Below are 16,351 nucleotides of genomic sequence, written 5' to 3' on the forward strand. Positions count from 1 at the left end.
CTCAGAGGAGCTTAGAAAAACAAAGGTCTCACTCTCCTGAAGGCACACCGAGGGTGGCTTTGGTGACAGAATTCAGCCTTAAGGACCTCCTGTGGCTAAGACTTCCTTTCTGGCTCCCCTCTCCCTGGGCCGTGCTTTTCTCCCTAGCCCACTCTCTCACCAGCCTCTTCTGGCTCTAACTTCTTTCCCCCGTGGATTTCTCCATTCAGCTGTGTGTTTAGCTTCTCCCCACAAACAAATCATCCCTATTATCGTCGAGACTCCAGGAAGGCTGCCAGAGTCTAGCTTTTGACTCCTTAAAAAGGAAAGATATTAACTAAAATCCTACGCGTGAGCTCCCCAAGTCCCCCAGCCTTCCACATGCCTGTTTGCTTACTAAGCTTTTCTGCGTTTCCCCCACAAGCATCCACAACAGACAGAAAACTCTCTCCTCTGTTGCTCTCCCTTCCCTTCTTCATTTCCACCCCCGGTTTCATTTCTTGGCCTGTGCAAAATGTCAGTTACAGCACAGCAAGTCACATCAGCATTCTGCCTGTGCCCAAGGCTACCCTCTTCTTCTGGTTAGCCGGGGTGATTAATTAGAGGCACATAAGGGCTACAGTATTGGGCAATTAGTCCTAGTGGTGACACAGCCCCGAATAAGGCCCTTTTTACCCACCCTTCCGAAACCGGAACCTCTTGCATAAGAGTGGCCCTATAAGCCGAGCCCTGTGTCTGTGAGCCCGCCAGATCACCCCCAGCGGACTGACTGCTTTGTCCCCTGTTCTCCTCAGCTCTTCGACGAGTGACCTCTCCAACTATGACCATGCTTATCTGAGGCGGAGCCCTGACCAGTGCAGCTCCCAGGGGAGCATGGAAAGCCTGGAGCCCAGTGGCGGATACCCACCCTGCCATCTCCTTTCTCCTGCCAAGTCCACGAGCAGCATCGACCAGCTAGGCCACCTTCATAACAAAAGAGACTCGGCATATAGCTCCTTCTCCACCAGTTCGAGCATCTTCGAATACCCACCCCCCGGAGGCTCTGCCCGAGAACGTTCGGGTTCCATGGACATGATTAATGCCCGTGGTGGCCTCCTAGAAGGGATGAGGCAGGCAGACATCCGCTACGTCAAGACGGTCTATGATACCCGGAGGGGAGTGTCTTCAGAGTATGAGGTGAACCCTTCAGCCTTGCTCCTTCAAGGTAGGGATGCCCACGCCTCAGCCGACAGTCAGGGCTGTGCTAAATGGCACAGCATTCCTCGGGGCAAGGGAACGCCTTCCCTGTCTTGGAGCCAGCAGTGTTCTGGTTCCCTGGAGACTGCTACTGACAACCCGCCCCAGAAGGCAGGCGCACCCATGCCCCCCACCCGAAGTGATAGCTATGCAGCCTTCCGGCATCGCGAGCGTCCCAGCTCCTGGTCCAGCCTTGATCAGAAAAGGTTCTGCCGGCCTCAGACAAACTCTTCAGGCTCCCAGAAAACCCCATTCGCCGAGGACCAGCTGCATACAGTCCCAGAGAGGAGTCCAGAGAACAGCCCTCCAGTGAAACCTAAGCATAATTATACCCAGAAGGCGCAGCCTGGCCAACCTCTGCTGCCCACTGGCATCTATCCGGTACCTTCTCCAGAGCCTCACTTTGCCCAGGTGCCCCAGCCCTCTGTGAGCAGTAATGGCACGGTCTACCCTGCGCTAGTCAAAGAGAGTGGATACACAGCTGCTCAGGGAACCTGTAACAAGATGGCTACTTTAGATGAGAACGGCAATCAGAATGAAGCTAGCAGGCCTGGGTTTGCCTTCTGTCAGCCCCTAGAACACGACTCGGTGTCTCCGGTGGAGAAAAGGCCTGAACCCACAGCCAAATACATCTACAAAGTCCATTTTTCTTCAGTGCCTGAAAATGAAGACTCCTCCCTAAAGAGACACGTCACACCTCCCCACGGCCATAGCCCATATCCCAGCGAGAGAAAGAACATTCACGGTGGCAGCAGACCGAGTTCCAATCACCACAGTCTCTTGTCCCCTCCGGCCCAGGCCCTGCACATGGGTGACGACAAGAGGCCTTCCAGGCTCTCTCAGCCCTGGGAGGGTGACTTTCAGGAAGATCACAATGCGAACCTCAGGCAGAAAGTGGAGAGGGAGGGCCAATCAGGCAGCTCTGGCAGGACCAGATCGGCCTTCTCATCGCTCCAGAATATTCCAGGGAGTCTAAGAAGACAAAGTAGCATGGAGCTCGGAGAAGCCCCAGAGGTTCACCCCGGGGGCAGGGCCACCTGTGTCCCCACCACCAAGGTGGAGGACCCTGGAAGGAAAGCAGGGCCGGACATCAGGGGCTACCTGGACAGATCTGTTTCCTATCCGAGGCCCGAGGGGAAAATGAACGCTGCAGACTCCGTCCACGGTGCAGACTCCAGGTATGAGGAGCCCCCTGCCCCAGCGCTGCCGTCGACATCCGCTGCCAGCCAGCGGCGGCTCAGCACCAGCAGCGCCAGCAGCAGCACCGCCCCGCAGTACAGGAAGCCGCACTGCTCCGTGCTGGAGAAGGTTTCCAGGATAGAGGAGCGCGAGCAAGGGCGCCACGGACCCCCGAGCGTGGGCAGCTCCGCTTACAGGCCTGGCAGGCCCGGCCCGACCTCCAGTACTTCCAGCAGTGACCTCGACGATCCAAAAGCCGGCAGCGTCCATGTCTCGGAGTCCACTGAGCGCTTGCGTAATGGGGAGCAGAACCCCGCTAACGGAGAGGCCAAGCAGGCAGAGGCTTCCCGGCCCCAGTGCGGCCAGGCGCTGCGGAGGGCTGCTGTGGACGGCCGTGGACCTCCCACCCGAGGCGGCGAGCCCCCCAGGTCGGAGGCCCGCCTGCTCCGCAGCCAGAGCACCTTTCAGCTCTACAGCGAGGCGGACAGGGAAGCCTCGTGGTCGGAGGACAGGCCCGGCACCCCCGAGTCGCCCCTGCTCGACGCACCCTTCAGCCGCGCCTACAGGAACAGCATCAAGGACGCCCAGTCCCGCGTCCTGGGGGCCACGTCGTTCCGTCGCCGAGACCTGGAACCGGGCACCCCTGCCGCCTCGAGGCCCTGGCGCCCGCGACCCGCCTCCGCCCACGTGGGGATGCGGAGCCCTGAGGCCGCGGCGCCCTCGTCCTCCCCGCACACCCCTCGGGAGCGACACAGCGTGACCCCGGCCGCGCCGCAGGCTGCCCGCCGAGGTCCACGCCGGCGCCTCACCGTCGAGCAGAAGAAGCGCTCCTACTCGGAGCCCGAGAAGATAAACGAGGTGGGGGTCTCGGAGGAGGCCGAGCCCGCGCCCGGCGGCCCGCCGAGGCCCGCACAGCCGCGCTTCTCGGAGAGCACGGTGGCCGACCGGCGCCGCATCTTCGAGCGCGACGTCAAGGCCTGCTCCACGCTCAGCCTGTCGGGGCCCGAGCTCAAGCAGTTCCAGCAGAGCGCCCTGGCCGACTACATCCAGCGCAAGACCGGTAAGCGGCCCGCCGGAGCCGCCTGCACGCTGGAGGCCGGGTCGCGCGAGCGCGCACAGAGCGCCTACCTCCAGGCCGGCCCTGCGCCCGATGGCCCCGGCCTGGCCTCCGCCTGCAGCCTGAGCTCCCTGCGAGAGCCCGAGGCGCTGCCCTGCAAGGAGCACCCCCATCCGTCGGCCGCCGATGGCTCGCAGGCGCCCCGAGATCGCAGCAGCTCCTTCGCCAGCGGACACCTAGTCGGGGAGCGACAACGCTGGGACCCTCAGGCCCCCAGGCAGCTGCTCAGCCGAGTGCACTGCGGACCGAGGGGCGTCCCGAGGATGGACGGGGTCCCCGGCCGGCCGCCTTCCTGGGGCATGGTCGCCGGGAAGGCCGGGAAGTCCAAGTCAGCCGAGGATCTGCTGGAGCGCTCCGATACCCTGGCGGTCCCTGTGCATGTGAGGTCCAGGTCGTCTCCCACCTCGGACAAGAAAGGTCAGGTAGGTGCCGCCAAGCCAGCTGGCCCCCTCCGACTCTGACAGCTTTAGCTCCCCGACACCTCTCCTGTGTGTGTTTGTTTTCTTTTAAATCTGAGAAAGTAGTACTGTTTGTTTGTTTCTGCGATTTTTCCCTCTTAACCTTACCTGGTTCCCGTACAAAGATATATAAATGTCTATATAGTTGTTTGATGGTCGGTTGCTGTTCTGACAGTTAGACACAGGGTTCTGTGCGCTCTACGCAAGCGCGGAAACCACCGAGCTCTACCCACCCCGCCTCTTTTACGTTTTCTTTTGAGATAGGGTCTCACTAAGCTGTCTAGGCTAGCCTTGAACCTTTCAGTCCTTCGTTCTCAGAATTACGTCTAGTGGAAATAAACCTTTGCCCCCCAGGTCTGGCTTTTGAGACTTTATGTAGGTGCCCAAGTGTGTGTGTGAAATTTTAGGAAACAGCCCCTCTCCCGGTGTGTTGAAACGCATGCATTCTCAGACCCAGGCATACACATCCTTCCAAGAGGATAGGCTGACTGTGTTGTCCCAGGCAGTTTCTTCTCAGAACTGTCTGTCTAGGAATATTCTCTCCGCAGCGTAACTCCCACCAGAGCCCGCAGTACTGTTTTCCTTTCTATGGAGCACTTAAAATTTGTAGGTACAAGAGTTTTCAACTACTTTGTATAACAGTAGTTTACTACATAGATCTCCAAGGAATTTCTTCTTCTCTCCCAGTATTGTAAAGATAGTATAAAAAGGGAAGGGGAATTACACACTTTAAATCCCAGCACTCAGGAAGCAGGTGCATCTCTGCGTTCAAGGCCAGCATGGTCTACGTAGTGAGTTCCAGCATAGCCAGGGCTATGGAGAGAGAGAGAGACCCTGTCTCAAAAGAAAAAGAAAAAAAAAGAAAAGAAAATAGAAAAGCATGGGCAAAACCCAAGTCTACTGTTAATGTCGTTGCTCTGTCTCGGGGGATTGGGTGGGTGACAAAATGCTTTGCTCTGCTTTGCCCCTAAACATTTTATAAACTGGTCACGTGGGAAGTAGACTTCAAGCAGACTTTTCTGTTTTGCTTTGGGAAAGCAGTGAGGTTTCTTCAAATCCCAACTAAGTTCATTGTGTTATTTGAGAAACTGTTTTTGGGAAGGTAACTGAACACAGAGTGGCATTTAGGCACTCTTTTACTAAGGGGACACCACAGGTAATTGACATTTAATGGGGGGGGGGGCGGGCTCTGAGGCCAAGGAAGGAATAGTCAGGAAATACTCAGCTTCACGCCGACTCTCCAAGACATTCTTGAGCTGCCTGCCTCCTGTGCCCAGCAGCTAGTCCCTGCCTGACTAGAGAGATGCCTGTGGGCTAACTTCATGCATACTCTTCATCTTTTACCTTATTTGTGGTTAAAACAAAACTTGGGGCTCAGGATGTAATAGCTTGGCCGTAGGAAACCAGAGGAGGTGGGGGGGGGCACACAAAATTATCCCTACTGAATCAATACTTGTATTATAAACTCTCAGGTTTATTATTATTAGAACTATAAATTTACATTTTTTATTTTTTTGGAATTGTAAGTTTAAAGAATTCTCCTGTCTTTGTTAAGGTTTAGTTAATAAAGAATTTTTCTCACAGCTTTCGTGAATTCAAACAAGGTAAGTAACCTTGTACAAACTATCTGAGTTAAAACCGAAATTCCTCAGAGTTTATTTCTGGCACGGTGGGGAGTGCACTGCTCTGTGAGCATCCTTCTCAAAGTGCTGTCAGTTGTCACATGTAATGGTTGGTAATTTGGAGGCCTGAAGCAATAACTGCTTGAGGCCACAATGTTGAGCTATGAATGGCCTGAGAGGGACTCCCAAGCTTGATAAGGTGGGGCTTCTCCCCGGCTACCTTTGTATTCTCTCTGAGACGTGTAGCACCCCGCACCCCTTCTCCTTTTCATTTGAAGAGTACAGTTGCAGAACAAAGGGATGTTGGGAGGGATGGAGCCCTGGTGCTCATTACTGTTCCACTCACCATCAGCTAGACCTTGACAAACATATGCATCTTAAAGTGCTGGGCTCCCGCAAAGCTGCAAAAAAGCACCCAGATGTTTCTGCCTCTGAGATAGAATCCTATACGTCTTCATTACTTAGGTTAAATGTCTAGGGTCTGGAGAGGCGGCGGCTAAGTGGTTAAGAGCACAAGCTGCTCTTGCAGAGGTTGGAAGCTTCAAGTCCCTCACCCACATGGCAGCTCGCAACCGTCTGAAATCCCAGTTCCAGGGCATCCAGCACCTTCTGGCCTTGCGGACACCAGGCACTCACATGGTGCAGACACACATGCAGATAAAACATTCACACAAACAATTTCTCTTATTTTTGTTAAGAGAAATCTTCAAAATATAGAAGAACCTTTTTTATAATTAATTTTAGATAGCTTAATTCTGAGGTTCGTCGGGACTATATTTTCAGGGCCTCTCACACTCTCTGTGAGGTGGTATGGCAGTTGGTAAGTAGCTGAGGATCAGTGCCTCACACGAAAGTGTTGGATGTGGGCTTGATTCTGTGGGTACAGCCAGGAAGCTGTTGGTAGCACCCGAGAGTAAACACCCATCCAAGCCTCAGGGTAATTGACAGAGCTGACTTTCTGTGAATTGTGAAGTTACAAATAGCCAACACTCATCAGGCTTTTACTGTGCCAGTCACTGATGTGGCCTTCATCTGTACAGTGAGGTTGGTACTGTAACTGTTATGTTACAGAGGGGCGATGGTACCTAGAAAGGGTAGGAAACTGGCCCAAGGCAGTCAAGGATAATGTTTGAGACACTCTGCTTTCCTTGAGTCTTAAGTGGTTAAACCATGCTGTTTCCTTGAAAGATAGAGGCTGGTGTGGGGAGAAGGTGGAGAGACCTAAATGTCTCATGCCTGAGAATATTAAGTAGTAAATGGATTTCATTTTAGTTCCTATCAGTTATTACTTATATTTAAGTAGCTAGTTTTTTCATGTGGATCCTTAATTCATTTCAATAGATATTGCAAGCTAATGCCCTATCATAGGCAACTACTGCAGTCATCGTATTTTGTTGGTCATAGAGCTACTAAACTTGGAATCCCCTCAAAGAGAGTCAAGATTGTTTTTTTTTTTTTTTTTTTTTTTGGTTTTTCGAGACAGGGTTTCTCTGTGTAGCCTTGGCTGTCCTGGAACTCATTCTGTAGACCAGGCTGGCCTCAGAAATCCGCCTGCCTCTGCCTCCCGAGTGCTGGGATTAAAGGCGTGCACCACCACGCCCGGCTGAGATTGGGCTTTTATATACATCAGGTTATGGTGTGAGGCATGCTGAGAACTCGTGCTCGGGTCAGATCATTTGTTCTTGTGGAGTTAGACTCACAGAGATCTGCCTACCTCTTTAAGTCAGTTTTAAAATAACTATCAAAAATTAGTTAGATTCTTTCTTAGGGTTTCACTGCTGTGAGCAGACACCATGACCAAGGCAACTCTTATAAGAACAACATTTAATTGGGGCTGGCTTACAGTTCCAGAGGTTCCATCCATTATCATCAAGGTGGAACATGGCAGCGTCCAGGCAGGCATGGTGCAGGAGGAGCTGAGAGTTCTACATCTTCATCTGAAGGCTGCTAACAGAATACTGGCTTCCAGGCAGATAAGATGAGGGTCTTAAAGCCCACATCACAGTGACATACTTTCTCTAACAAAGCCATACCTCCAAATAGTGACACACACACACACACACACACACACACACACACACACACGGCAAGAATATTGAAGCTACTATAGATGTTTCCCAAGTTAGTTTATATATGTCTATGCCTGGTATTTCTCCTACACTGCTGGCCTTTTCTGTGTTGCCCTCATAGTGAAGTATTCTTTGACAGTGAAGACACACAAGAAGAATATCCTCTTTGTGTTTCTGCTAGATTGAGAAGACATTTTCCTTCTGTCCAATGATGTCTGAGGATATGTATGGCTCAGTGGTAAAGGACTTGCCTGACATGTACAAAGCCCACTGCTTTGGGGTGAGGGTAGGAGTGGAAATGAGGAGGGGCATTTTGATTAACAGGAAACCTGATAAATTCTCTCTCAATAGCTGATTACTGGGTTTAACTCCCACACCCTTTTAAATGCATACCCACATAAGTGTCATTTCTAGGGCCAAATCACACAAATGCAGGTTATCTTCGTTCACATACTGAAACACAGCGGATGTAATTGAACTCTGCTGTGCCAGGAGCTCAGCTGGCGCCTAAGCTAACTATTGGCAAAACCTGGCCCATTGATGTCAGCAGGGAAGGGTAAGGGGCAAGACCTAGAGGGCTCTAGGAGTCATGAAGACAGGAACTTCCGTTCTACAATGAGAATCAGAGGCTCAGTTTGTGAAATTCACTGTCAAGTGTTCAAACCAGCTGCATTTAACCCATTGAATTCCACAGAAAGATCTTGGGCTTTGAAGAAGTCCTGCTGTGAATCCTAGTTCCTCTATTTGTTTAACTGTATGTTAAGAAACTGAATGTTTCTGGGCTTTAAACACATACTTAATCATGTATGACATACTCATGTACCTATGCGCACATGGATGCATGCAAGTTTCAATGGAAATGCCAAGTAGATAATATTCCCTTCAAGAAACTTAGCAGTGTCTGGCACACAGTAATATACCTAATAAGGGAAAAGTGAAATTATTAACATCTTGGCATTTGCTGCTTCTGCCTCACCTTTGACTTCTGGGGAGCAGCAGTGGAAGGGAGAGGCAGTACTGAGAATTGAACCTAGGGCCTCATGCATGCAAGGCAAGCATTCTACCACTGAACCGTGTCTCCACCCAACCCTCCACTGTCTTGTTTACCCGTGTATATGTATGCAGGGCTTGGAGGACTGAAAAGGTCTCTCGGTTAAACCCAGAGCTCTCTAGTATAACTAGTAAACTTGCTTTGAGGATCCCATCTCTGGCTTCTGAGTGCTAGAATTTCAGGCGGGTCACCGTCCATGGCCACCAGCACTTATGTGAGTTCTAGGGACCTGTACTCCAGCTGAGCACTTGTTATCCCCTTGCTATCTGCCCAGCCGTCAGCATGTGAGGCTTCATTGCTTATTGGCCTCTCTTCCGCACAGAGGAAAACATGGACAAGGGCGGGAAAAGCTTTTATCCCATTAGAGAAAGCAAATAGTGAGTAAGTTACTAAAATTAGGTTCAGATTATATATGAATTCTCCTTTCTCCCCGGTGTCCTATAATGGGGAATAAATGATGGAGACAGATTACATTATCATCTCTAGCAACAGTGTCCTCTTCATCATGACCAGATCACATGGGACAGATTTTACACCATCAGCGTTTTAGTATTAACCCTTTTGGGATACCAATATCTACCATAGTGAAAACAAACAAAAACTACCTTGAAAGGCCCCCGCCCCTGGAGTTACTGACACCACATGAAGGTGAGCCTTGGGAGAGTTACTGTAGCCTGATTACAGGCTAGATTGCTGTACAGATGTAATGTTGCCCTTTTCTTATACTTGCAGGATGTGCTCCTGAGGGAAGACGGCGGCTTTGGTTTTGTGAAGGATCCATGCTGTTTGGCTGGCCCTGGGTCTAGGTATGTACTCGTATGTGGTAACAGGAAAAACCAAATGTTGGTGAGAGCCAGAGATCAGAACCCTGTGCACCGCGGGACTGTGAGTCGGTGGTTTGGAGAGAACAGTAAAGACTGAGCTAGCGTGTGATGCAACAGTAGCGCTCCTGAGTATACATCCCAAAGGACTAAAAGCAGAGTCTGAGAAAGGCTTGCGTGCGGAAGCTCACAGCAGTGCGGTTCACTGTTGACAGGAGTCAGAAACAGTCTCGGACTCAGGTCTCCATCAGGGAATGACGATATAAACAGAGTGTGTGAGCATGGTAGAGTACTGTCCAGCTTAGAAAGAGAAAAATCCTGCCAAATATGAACCTTGCAGATATTAGCTAAATGAGATAAGATGGAAAGGGTCACACTGTCTGCATCCACTCACACGAGGCATTTGACCAAAATTTCAGAGACAGAAGGGAGAGTGGTAATTGCCCAGGGTGGTGTGGGGAGAAATGGAGTTTTTTAGTGGATATGTAGGCTTCACTTCTACAGTATGTAAAAGGTTCTAGAGGTTTGACTTACAGCGAGGAGAACTTTCCCCCTCTGGTGCTGGGGAGCAGGGCCAGCGCCTTTCGGTACACTAGGTGAGGGCACTGTGACAGAGCCACACCCACCCCACAAACATGTATAACACTGTGGAGCTGTGTGCAGTGCGGTCTAAGCGCACCCAGCACTTGAGAGACAGAGGCAGAGGACTCCAGAGTTAGAGTGCTGTCTGGGTTAGGGAGCCACACCCTGACTTTGCTCCCCCCTGACCTATCACCAACACTACCAGATGCTGAATTCAGATGAAATTTTACGTAAAGGGTTTTATCATAATTTTAAAGGTTTTTTTTTACAAATGTGAGAAGGTTCCGAGAGGGTTTGCCTCTGAATCCACCACAAAGTGCAGAGTAGCCCATAGATGGGACTCACTAAGGAGTCTGTGATGGCGGTGGGGATGGGGCTACATCTGAGATTGAGAAGCTTTGGGAGAGGCCCTCCACCCAACCATCTGTCTCCAACAAACGTAAGAGCATGCACGTGGCTGCGTGCTGTCCCCCTCCACAGGCTTGTCTTCCTTGTCTGGCACTTCATGGATTTGTGATGAACAGCTGCTGGGATGTAGGAAAGAGTCACAGCTCCACCCCAGGCCTCAGATGGGTGAAATGAGAGGGTCCTCTGCTCTCCAGGTCCCCTTCCACGGCCAGCTGCAGAACTGCAGACTCTAATTCACAGCAGGCAGGACGTGCTGGAGACTGCCTTGTTAATGCCCACATTAGTTAACTGTTCCATCACAGGCACAGGCTGGCAGTGCTGTGGGTACTTCTCCACCCTTCTCCTCCCTGCCTCCATCCCTCCCTCCATCCCCACTCCATCCAGTAATGAGGGCATCTACCAGGAGTTGGTTCTTGGGTTTCCTTGGTGACGGTATCACTTGTTCAGGGTACGGTCAGTCAGTACTCGACTGTGTCCTGCAGAGGTGGCTGAGTTAGCTCCTTAGGTGGCACCCGCCTCCTTTTGTTCATTTGTTCATTTTCATCTTAGGAAATGAGACTTGGAGAACAGAAAATGCTATTACCAACCTTTGGACTCAGCAGCCACACACACACACACACACACACACACACACACGCACGCGCACGCGCACGCGCACGCGCACTCTCCCAGGCAGACCCCCCCCGGGGGGGGGGGTTCAGGGACACACAGGCATCAGTCTTTCTCCCCAGAGCCTAGAGCTGTTCCCTAAAGTAGTCCAAAAGGAGCTGAGGGAAGGAGCTGTTTTTCCTTCACGCCTGTCCTCAGAAGCCATTCTCCATGTGTGTCATGGCAGAAGTGGGTGCTGTGGGGAGGGCTAGTGAAAGGACGGGAACCCTGCCTGTGGGTCCTCTGCCTGCCGGCTACTTAGCTACTTAGTGTGACTTAGTCCGGGAGGAAGAATACTTAGCTCGTCTGTTTCTGATGCTTACTCCTTGCCCCCTCTGCAGAGCTCTAACCCTCACGTCTGTGCCCCATTCCAGGTCTCTCAGCTGCTCAGACAAAGGCCAAGAGGACCTGGCATTGCCCCTGCACCACCCTACACCCTGCTGGAATGGCTCAGGCTGCAAAGCCACTGTGGGCCCCTCAGCTCCTACCGAATCCAGAGCCGCAGATCATCTGAAGCAACGTAGAGCACCTGGCCCTAGGCCACTCTCGACAGCAATGCACGGCCACTTCCCAGATGCCAGAGCTGCCTCCGTGGCCTCACTCAGCTCCCCTCTGCCATCACCTGTCCCCTCCAGTTACCGGTCACAGCTTGCCATCGATCAGCAGGCTGGGCATCTGCCTCCCCCATCCCCTGCCTCTGCAGTGACCCAGTCTGCCAGCCCAAGAAGCCATGAGCTCACCAGCCCAGCGTCTGGGCTAGAGGAGGGGCTGTGGAAGAGGGCGTCCGTGCCTCAGCGACCCCCTTCACCTTGGGTGAAGTGGGCCCACGCGGTCAGAGAGGACGGCCTTGCCGAGGACGCCTCGGCGCCTGAGTTTGCGAACCTGAAGCACTGTAAAAAGCAGCCGAGTCTTCCGAGTTCCCGCAGCACTTCTGACCCAGACACTCCAGGAAGGATCTCTCTCCGAATATCGGAGTCGGCCCTGCAACCTTCCCCACCACCCCGGGGGGACTATGACGATGAAGTGTTCGTGAAGGACTTGCACCCCAAGGTTACTTCAAGTCCCACATTTGAAGCTCTTCCCCCACCCCCACCCCCACCCCCACCGCCACCGAGCCAGGAACCTCTAGCGAATGGCGCAGACGACTTTCCTCCGCCTCCTCCCCAAGCCCTGTGTGAGGTACTGCTGGATGGTGAGGCATCCACAGAAGCTGGCAGCGGGTGAGTGGGCAGCGATGGTGAGGGGAGGCGGCCATCTTTCCCTCTCAGGTGTTGGCAGCCAGGGTCCCAGGGCGTCCCTCTGTTGCGCACAGGAGAGCCTGGGGACAGAGATTGTTTATATAAGTTTAACTCAGCTCGTATAAAGTTTGCCTTGAGGGGCTGGTGTGTATTGTATGCAGAGAAGTGATAATTTAAAGAGCCAAGATGCAGTTCCTCTTGTCTGACTGAGTTTTGGATTAGTTACAAAAATAAGAAGTAGAATATGAACGGGGGTTGGGGAGTAGCTAGAGAGATGACTCAGTGGTTAAGAGCACTAGGTGCTCCTCCAGAGGTCCTGAGTTCAAATCCCAGCAACCACATGGTAACTCACAACCATCTAGAAAATGGATCTGATGCCCTCTTCTGGCATGTAGGTATAGATGCAGACAGAGGACTCATATATTTAAAATAAATAAACAAACACAGAAATGCGTCTATTGCTCATTGCTCATAGTATAGACATTGGAGAAAACACTGAAGTCAGAACACACACACACACACACACACACACACACACACACACGCACGCGCAGCCTGAAGGCAGCCTCTCAAAGAAGAGGCTGAATTTCGATGGCCACTTTCTGTCTACAGACACTCCATGCCAGAGGTACAGAATGGAGCTAACAGACGGTGATGGGAAGCCAGGCTGGTGCAGAACAAGCATTTCCCAGCACAGTTTCTGAGACTAGTGATTGCTCATAACAGAATTCTCTTCTTGGGATCCAGCAAGATGGCTCAGCTGGCAAGTGTCACCAAACCTGATGACTAGCGTTTGATCCCCAGACCCACTGTGGTGGAGGGGGAGAACCTGTCCTCTGACTTACACACATATATATGGCACAATGTATATAAATATATATACACAAAACAAAAAAACCAAGCCTCTATAGGGTCAGGCATGGTCTTTAATCCAAGCACTCAGGAGGCAGAGGCAGGTGGATCTCTGTGAGTTCCATGGCAGCCAGGGCTATGTAGAGAGAAATAACCCTGTCTCAAAAACAAAATAACCTCTGTGGGGTTTCGTCTCCTGGATGCCTGCACAGAGGTCACTCCCCACCACTACCCTCCTCCTGTCTGTACCTCCCAGAAAGCTCTGGGGCTCAACAGCAACATTTGTCAAAACTGAGTTCCTAGTGAATGTATGTAGGAACCAGCCCTGGGCTCAGGAGAAGGCCCTTCAGAACCCCGTGGTTGTGGGAGAGTACCGCAGACGTGTCTCCTTGTGCCAGCCACTCCTGCTCTGGGAGGCTGTAGCCCTGAGGAAGTGTCTCCCTCACATCTCCTGTGCCCTCACCCTCAGCATCATCAGTGCCCCCTTAACCGCTCTCTCCTCTCTCTCTCTCCCCTTCCCTTCGCAGTTCCTGCAGAATTCCCAGGGTGACAGTCACAAGGGAAGGGCATGTGTCTGGGGCAGCCCATTCTGAAGGTAGTCAGATAATGACTGCCACATCACTCCAAACCTCGGCCAAAGATTCAGAAGCCGAGTCCAACACGCCTTCCAGCGCGAGTGGCCAGCCTCAGCTCAATGGTCCTCCTGGCAGGCAGCCCTGTCCCAGCCAGACCCGAAACCTCACTTATGAACCTGTCATCAGAACTCAGGATCTAGGAAAGAAAACTCATGCCGAGCCCCAGAAGACCTCAGAAGATATCCGAACAGAGGCTCTTGCCAAAGAAATTGTCCACCAAGACAAGTCTCTGGCAGACATTTTGGATCCTGACTCCAGGATGAAGACAACGATGGACCTGATGGAGGGTTTGTTCCCCAGAGATGCCAGTGTGCTGATGGACAGTGGCGCAAAGAAGAAAGCCTTAGTAGACATCACCGCCAGGCACGGAGGATGTGAAGCCAAGGCGTAAGTCCCCTGTAGTGCCCCCAAAGAGCCTTGTGACTCAACTCCTTCTGTGGGGTCATGATAAGTTTTGGATGTGATGTGTCCCTACCACAGGCCACTGGCAAAGAATGACATTCCATCCCAGCCCTAGGACAGGAGATGGGACAGATGCCCAACAGCAAAAATGAGAGCTGTAGGAACCACTGTCATTTGTAGCCAGAGGTCATTTCCTGTGCATCACACATCCTTACATAAACTTTACTGCAGCTCATCTTCACAGCACACCTTTGAGGGGACCGCCAGCCACCTCAGAGACACAGGCATATTAACACCTTGATCTACTGTGGCAGGCCCTGGCGCGTGAGAGTGGAAGCTCGCACAGCAGTTGTCCCGTGTCTGTCCTTAACTCAGCAAACACATGGTTGTCTGTCCTGTCATAGGTCACTTTCAGGGATGTCCTCTAAGCTCAGTGCTGAGAAGGGAGCAAAGACAGGATGTGGGCGTCCACAAGAACAGAGTTGACAAAGTCTTTATGAAAGGGGGAGGGGCCTGGAGAAATAGATGTGTTTACTGTATAGGACATTCACTTTGAGACATTGAGGTGAACATTTGCTCAAATCCTGAACAGATCTCGGTGGGAAATGCTCTCCTGGGTATGCCAGGGTCACTTAGCCGCCACCCCCACCCCCTCACCCTACCCCAACTCTGGAGGCTCTTGAGCCCTCTGCTGGTCTTGGAACACCACCCCAGGGCTCAGCCACAGTGGGAAAACTGTGAGCAGTTGTGTTTCCTATTTCGTGGATTTCTTGAGTTATTCTGAAATTTTCTTACATATTTGGTTAAATGACTATGAGGAGAAAGATGTAGAGTGGGTTTTATTTCCTTTTTAGTTTTTAGTGATAATATTGACAGACTGCGACTCAGCAGTAAGTAGCTTCCAGACGAAATACAAACAGAACAGTTCGCCCAAACACGGGTTTGCCGTTTAGAAATTTGCAGCTGACTGTAACTAAGTCATTAGCAGGAGCTGTTTTATTTGGGTGGGAAGGAGAAAAGAGCTGTGTGCATAGTTTTTTGCCATTTGTGGGCTATGTTCTCAGAGTGTCTGGTTCACGGCCTCGCAGTCTCCTTGCCTGTCTCTTCAGCTTCAGGTTTGGGGAATCCAGGCTGTCTTTGTGCGATGAATTCTCCAGAGTCACACTGTAGAAAACATCACTGGACACCTGCACTGTACAGGGCAGTCTCTGGGCATCACAAGGGCACAAGGATGCCCTCTGGGGCGGTGGCCCCGGCATAACCAGGGCATACCCAGGAGAGTGTTTCCCACTGAGACTTTCTCAGTGTTGGAGCAAATGTTCACTGTGCAGCTCAGCATGGTGAGAGTCAGTGCCCATGCCGTTGTTATCTGACTCCGTGATGCACAAAGGCCAGTGTAGATTCACAGATGTCCTTAGAAAACCATTGTCTGAGAATTTATATTCCCTGGTGAATTTGGTAGTGAAATGGTCCTGTCCTGCTCCTTCTGGAGGGTTTCAGAAAGATGACCTGCGCCACCTTCTGGTGAAAGTAAATGTAGTCCTGCTGTGGCAAATAGCACGGTGAGGCTTCATCTGACTCCTGAGCCGCCCAGCTGGGCCAGGGACACTGGGCAGAAGCCGATAGAAGCCTCACACATGGGTGAGGAGGCTTTTCCAGCTCTCTAGTCAGCTGGCTTACACACAGATACGCCGCTTAAGGGATCAGTGAAGATGTTGTATGCCTGGTTCTTGAGTAAAATCACAGGGGCAGAGTTAAATAATCTATTATTGAAGAGTTAAAATCTCTCCAAGAGAACTTACTTCCACCCGGTGTGTCTGAACCCTGACCTGCACTGAGCATGCCTGAGCGTCCAGGTTCCACCCCCATCTCCTCACAGAAATGAAACAGACTGAAAAGCAACTCCACTATGGTAAAACAAACAGCATATACCGTGGTTTTCATGGGCAGCCCTGAGCTCCCCACCCCCCTGTGTAATCAGCAGGTAGATTTTCCTTTCTAAAACTTTTCTCCCTCCACTTTTTTTTTTTTTTTTTTAATTTCTCTCGGGATGG

At 51.7% G+C, this 16,351-nt stretch overlaps 1 protein-coding gene across 2 annotated transcripts in view; it reads left to right on the forward strand.

Annotated features, from left to right (window-relative positions):
• Positions 1 to 16,351, forward strand: part of Shroom3 (shroom family member 3) — a 290,573-nt gene that overhangs the window by 263,505 nt on the left and 10,717 nt on the right. For both annotated transcript variants that reach the window (XM_021210543.2, XM_029545046.1), the window contains 4 exons: positions 774 to 3,933; positions 9,444 to 9,517; positions 11,545 to 12,390; positions 13,788 to 14,282. In XM_021210543.2, coding sequence (XP_021066202.1) covers positions 774 to 3,933; positions 9,444 to 9,517; positions 11,545 to 12,390; positions 13,788 to 14,282 — 4,575 coding nt within the window. The remainder of the gene's footprint in view (positions 1 to 773; positions 3,934 to 9,443; positions 9,518 to 11,544; positions 12,391 to 13,787; positions 14,283 to 16,351) is intronic.

The sequence above is a fragment of the Mus pahari genome, chromosome 13 (assembly GCF_900095145.1).
Source record: "Mus pahari chromosome 13, PAHARI_EIJ_v1.1, whole genome shotgun sequence".
NCBI lineage: Eukaryota > Metazoa > Chordata > Mammalia > Rodentia > Muridae > Mus > Mus pahari.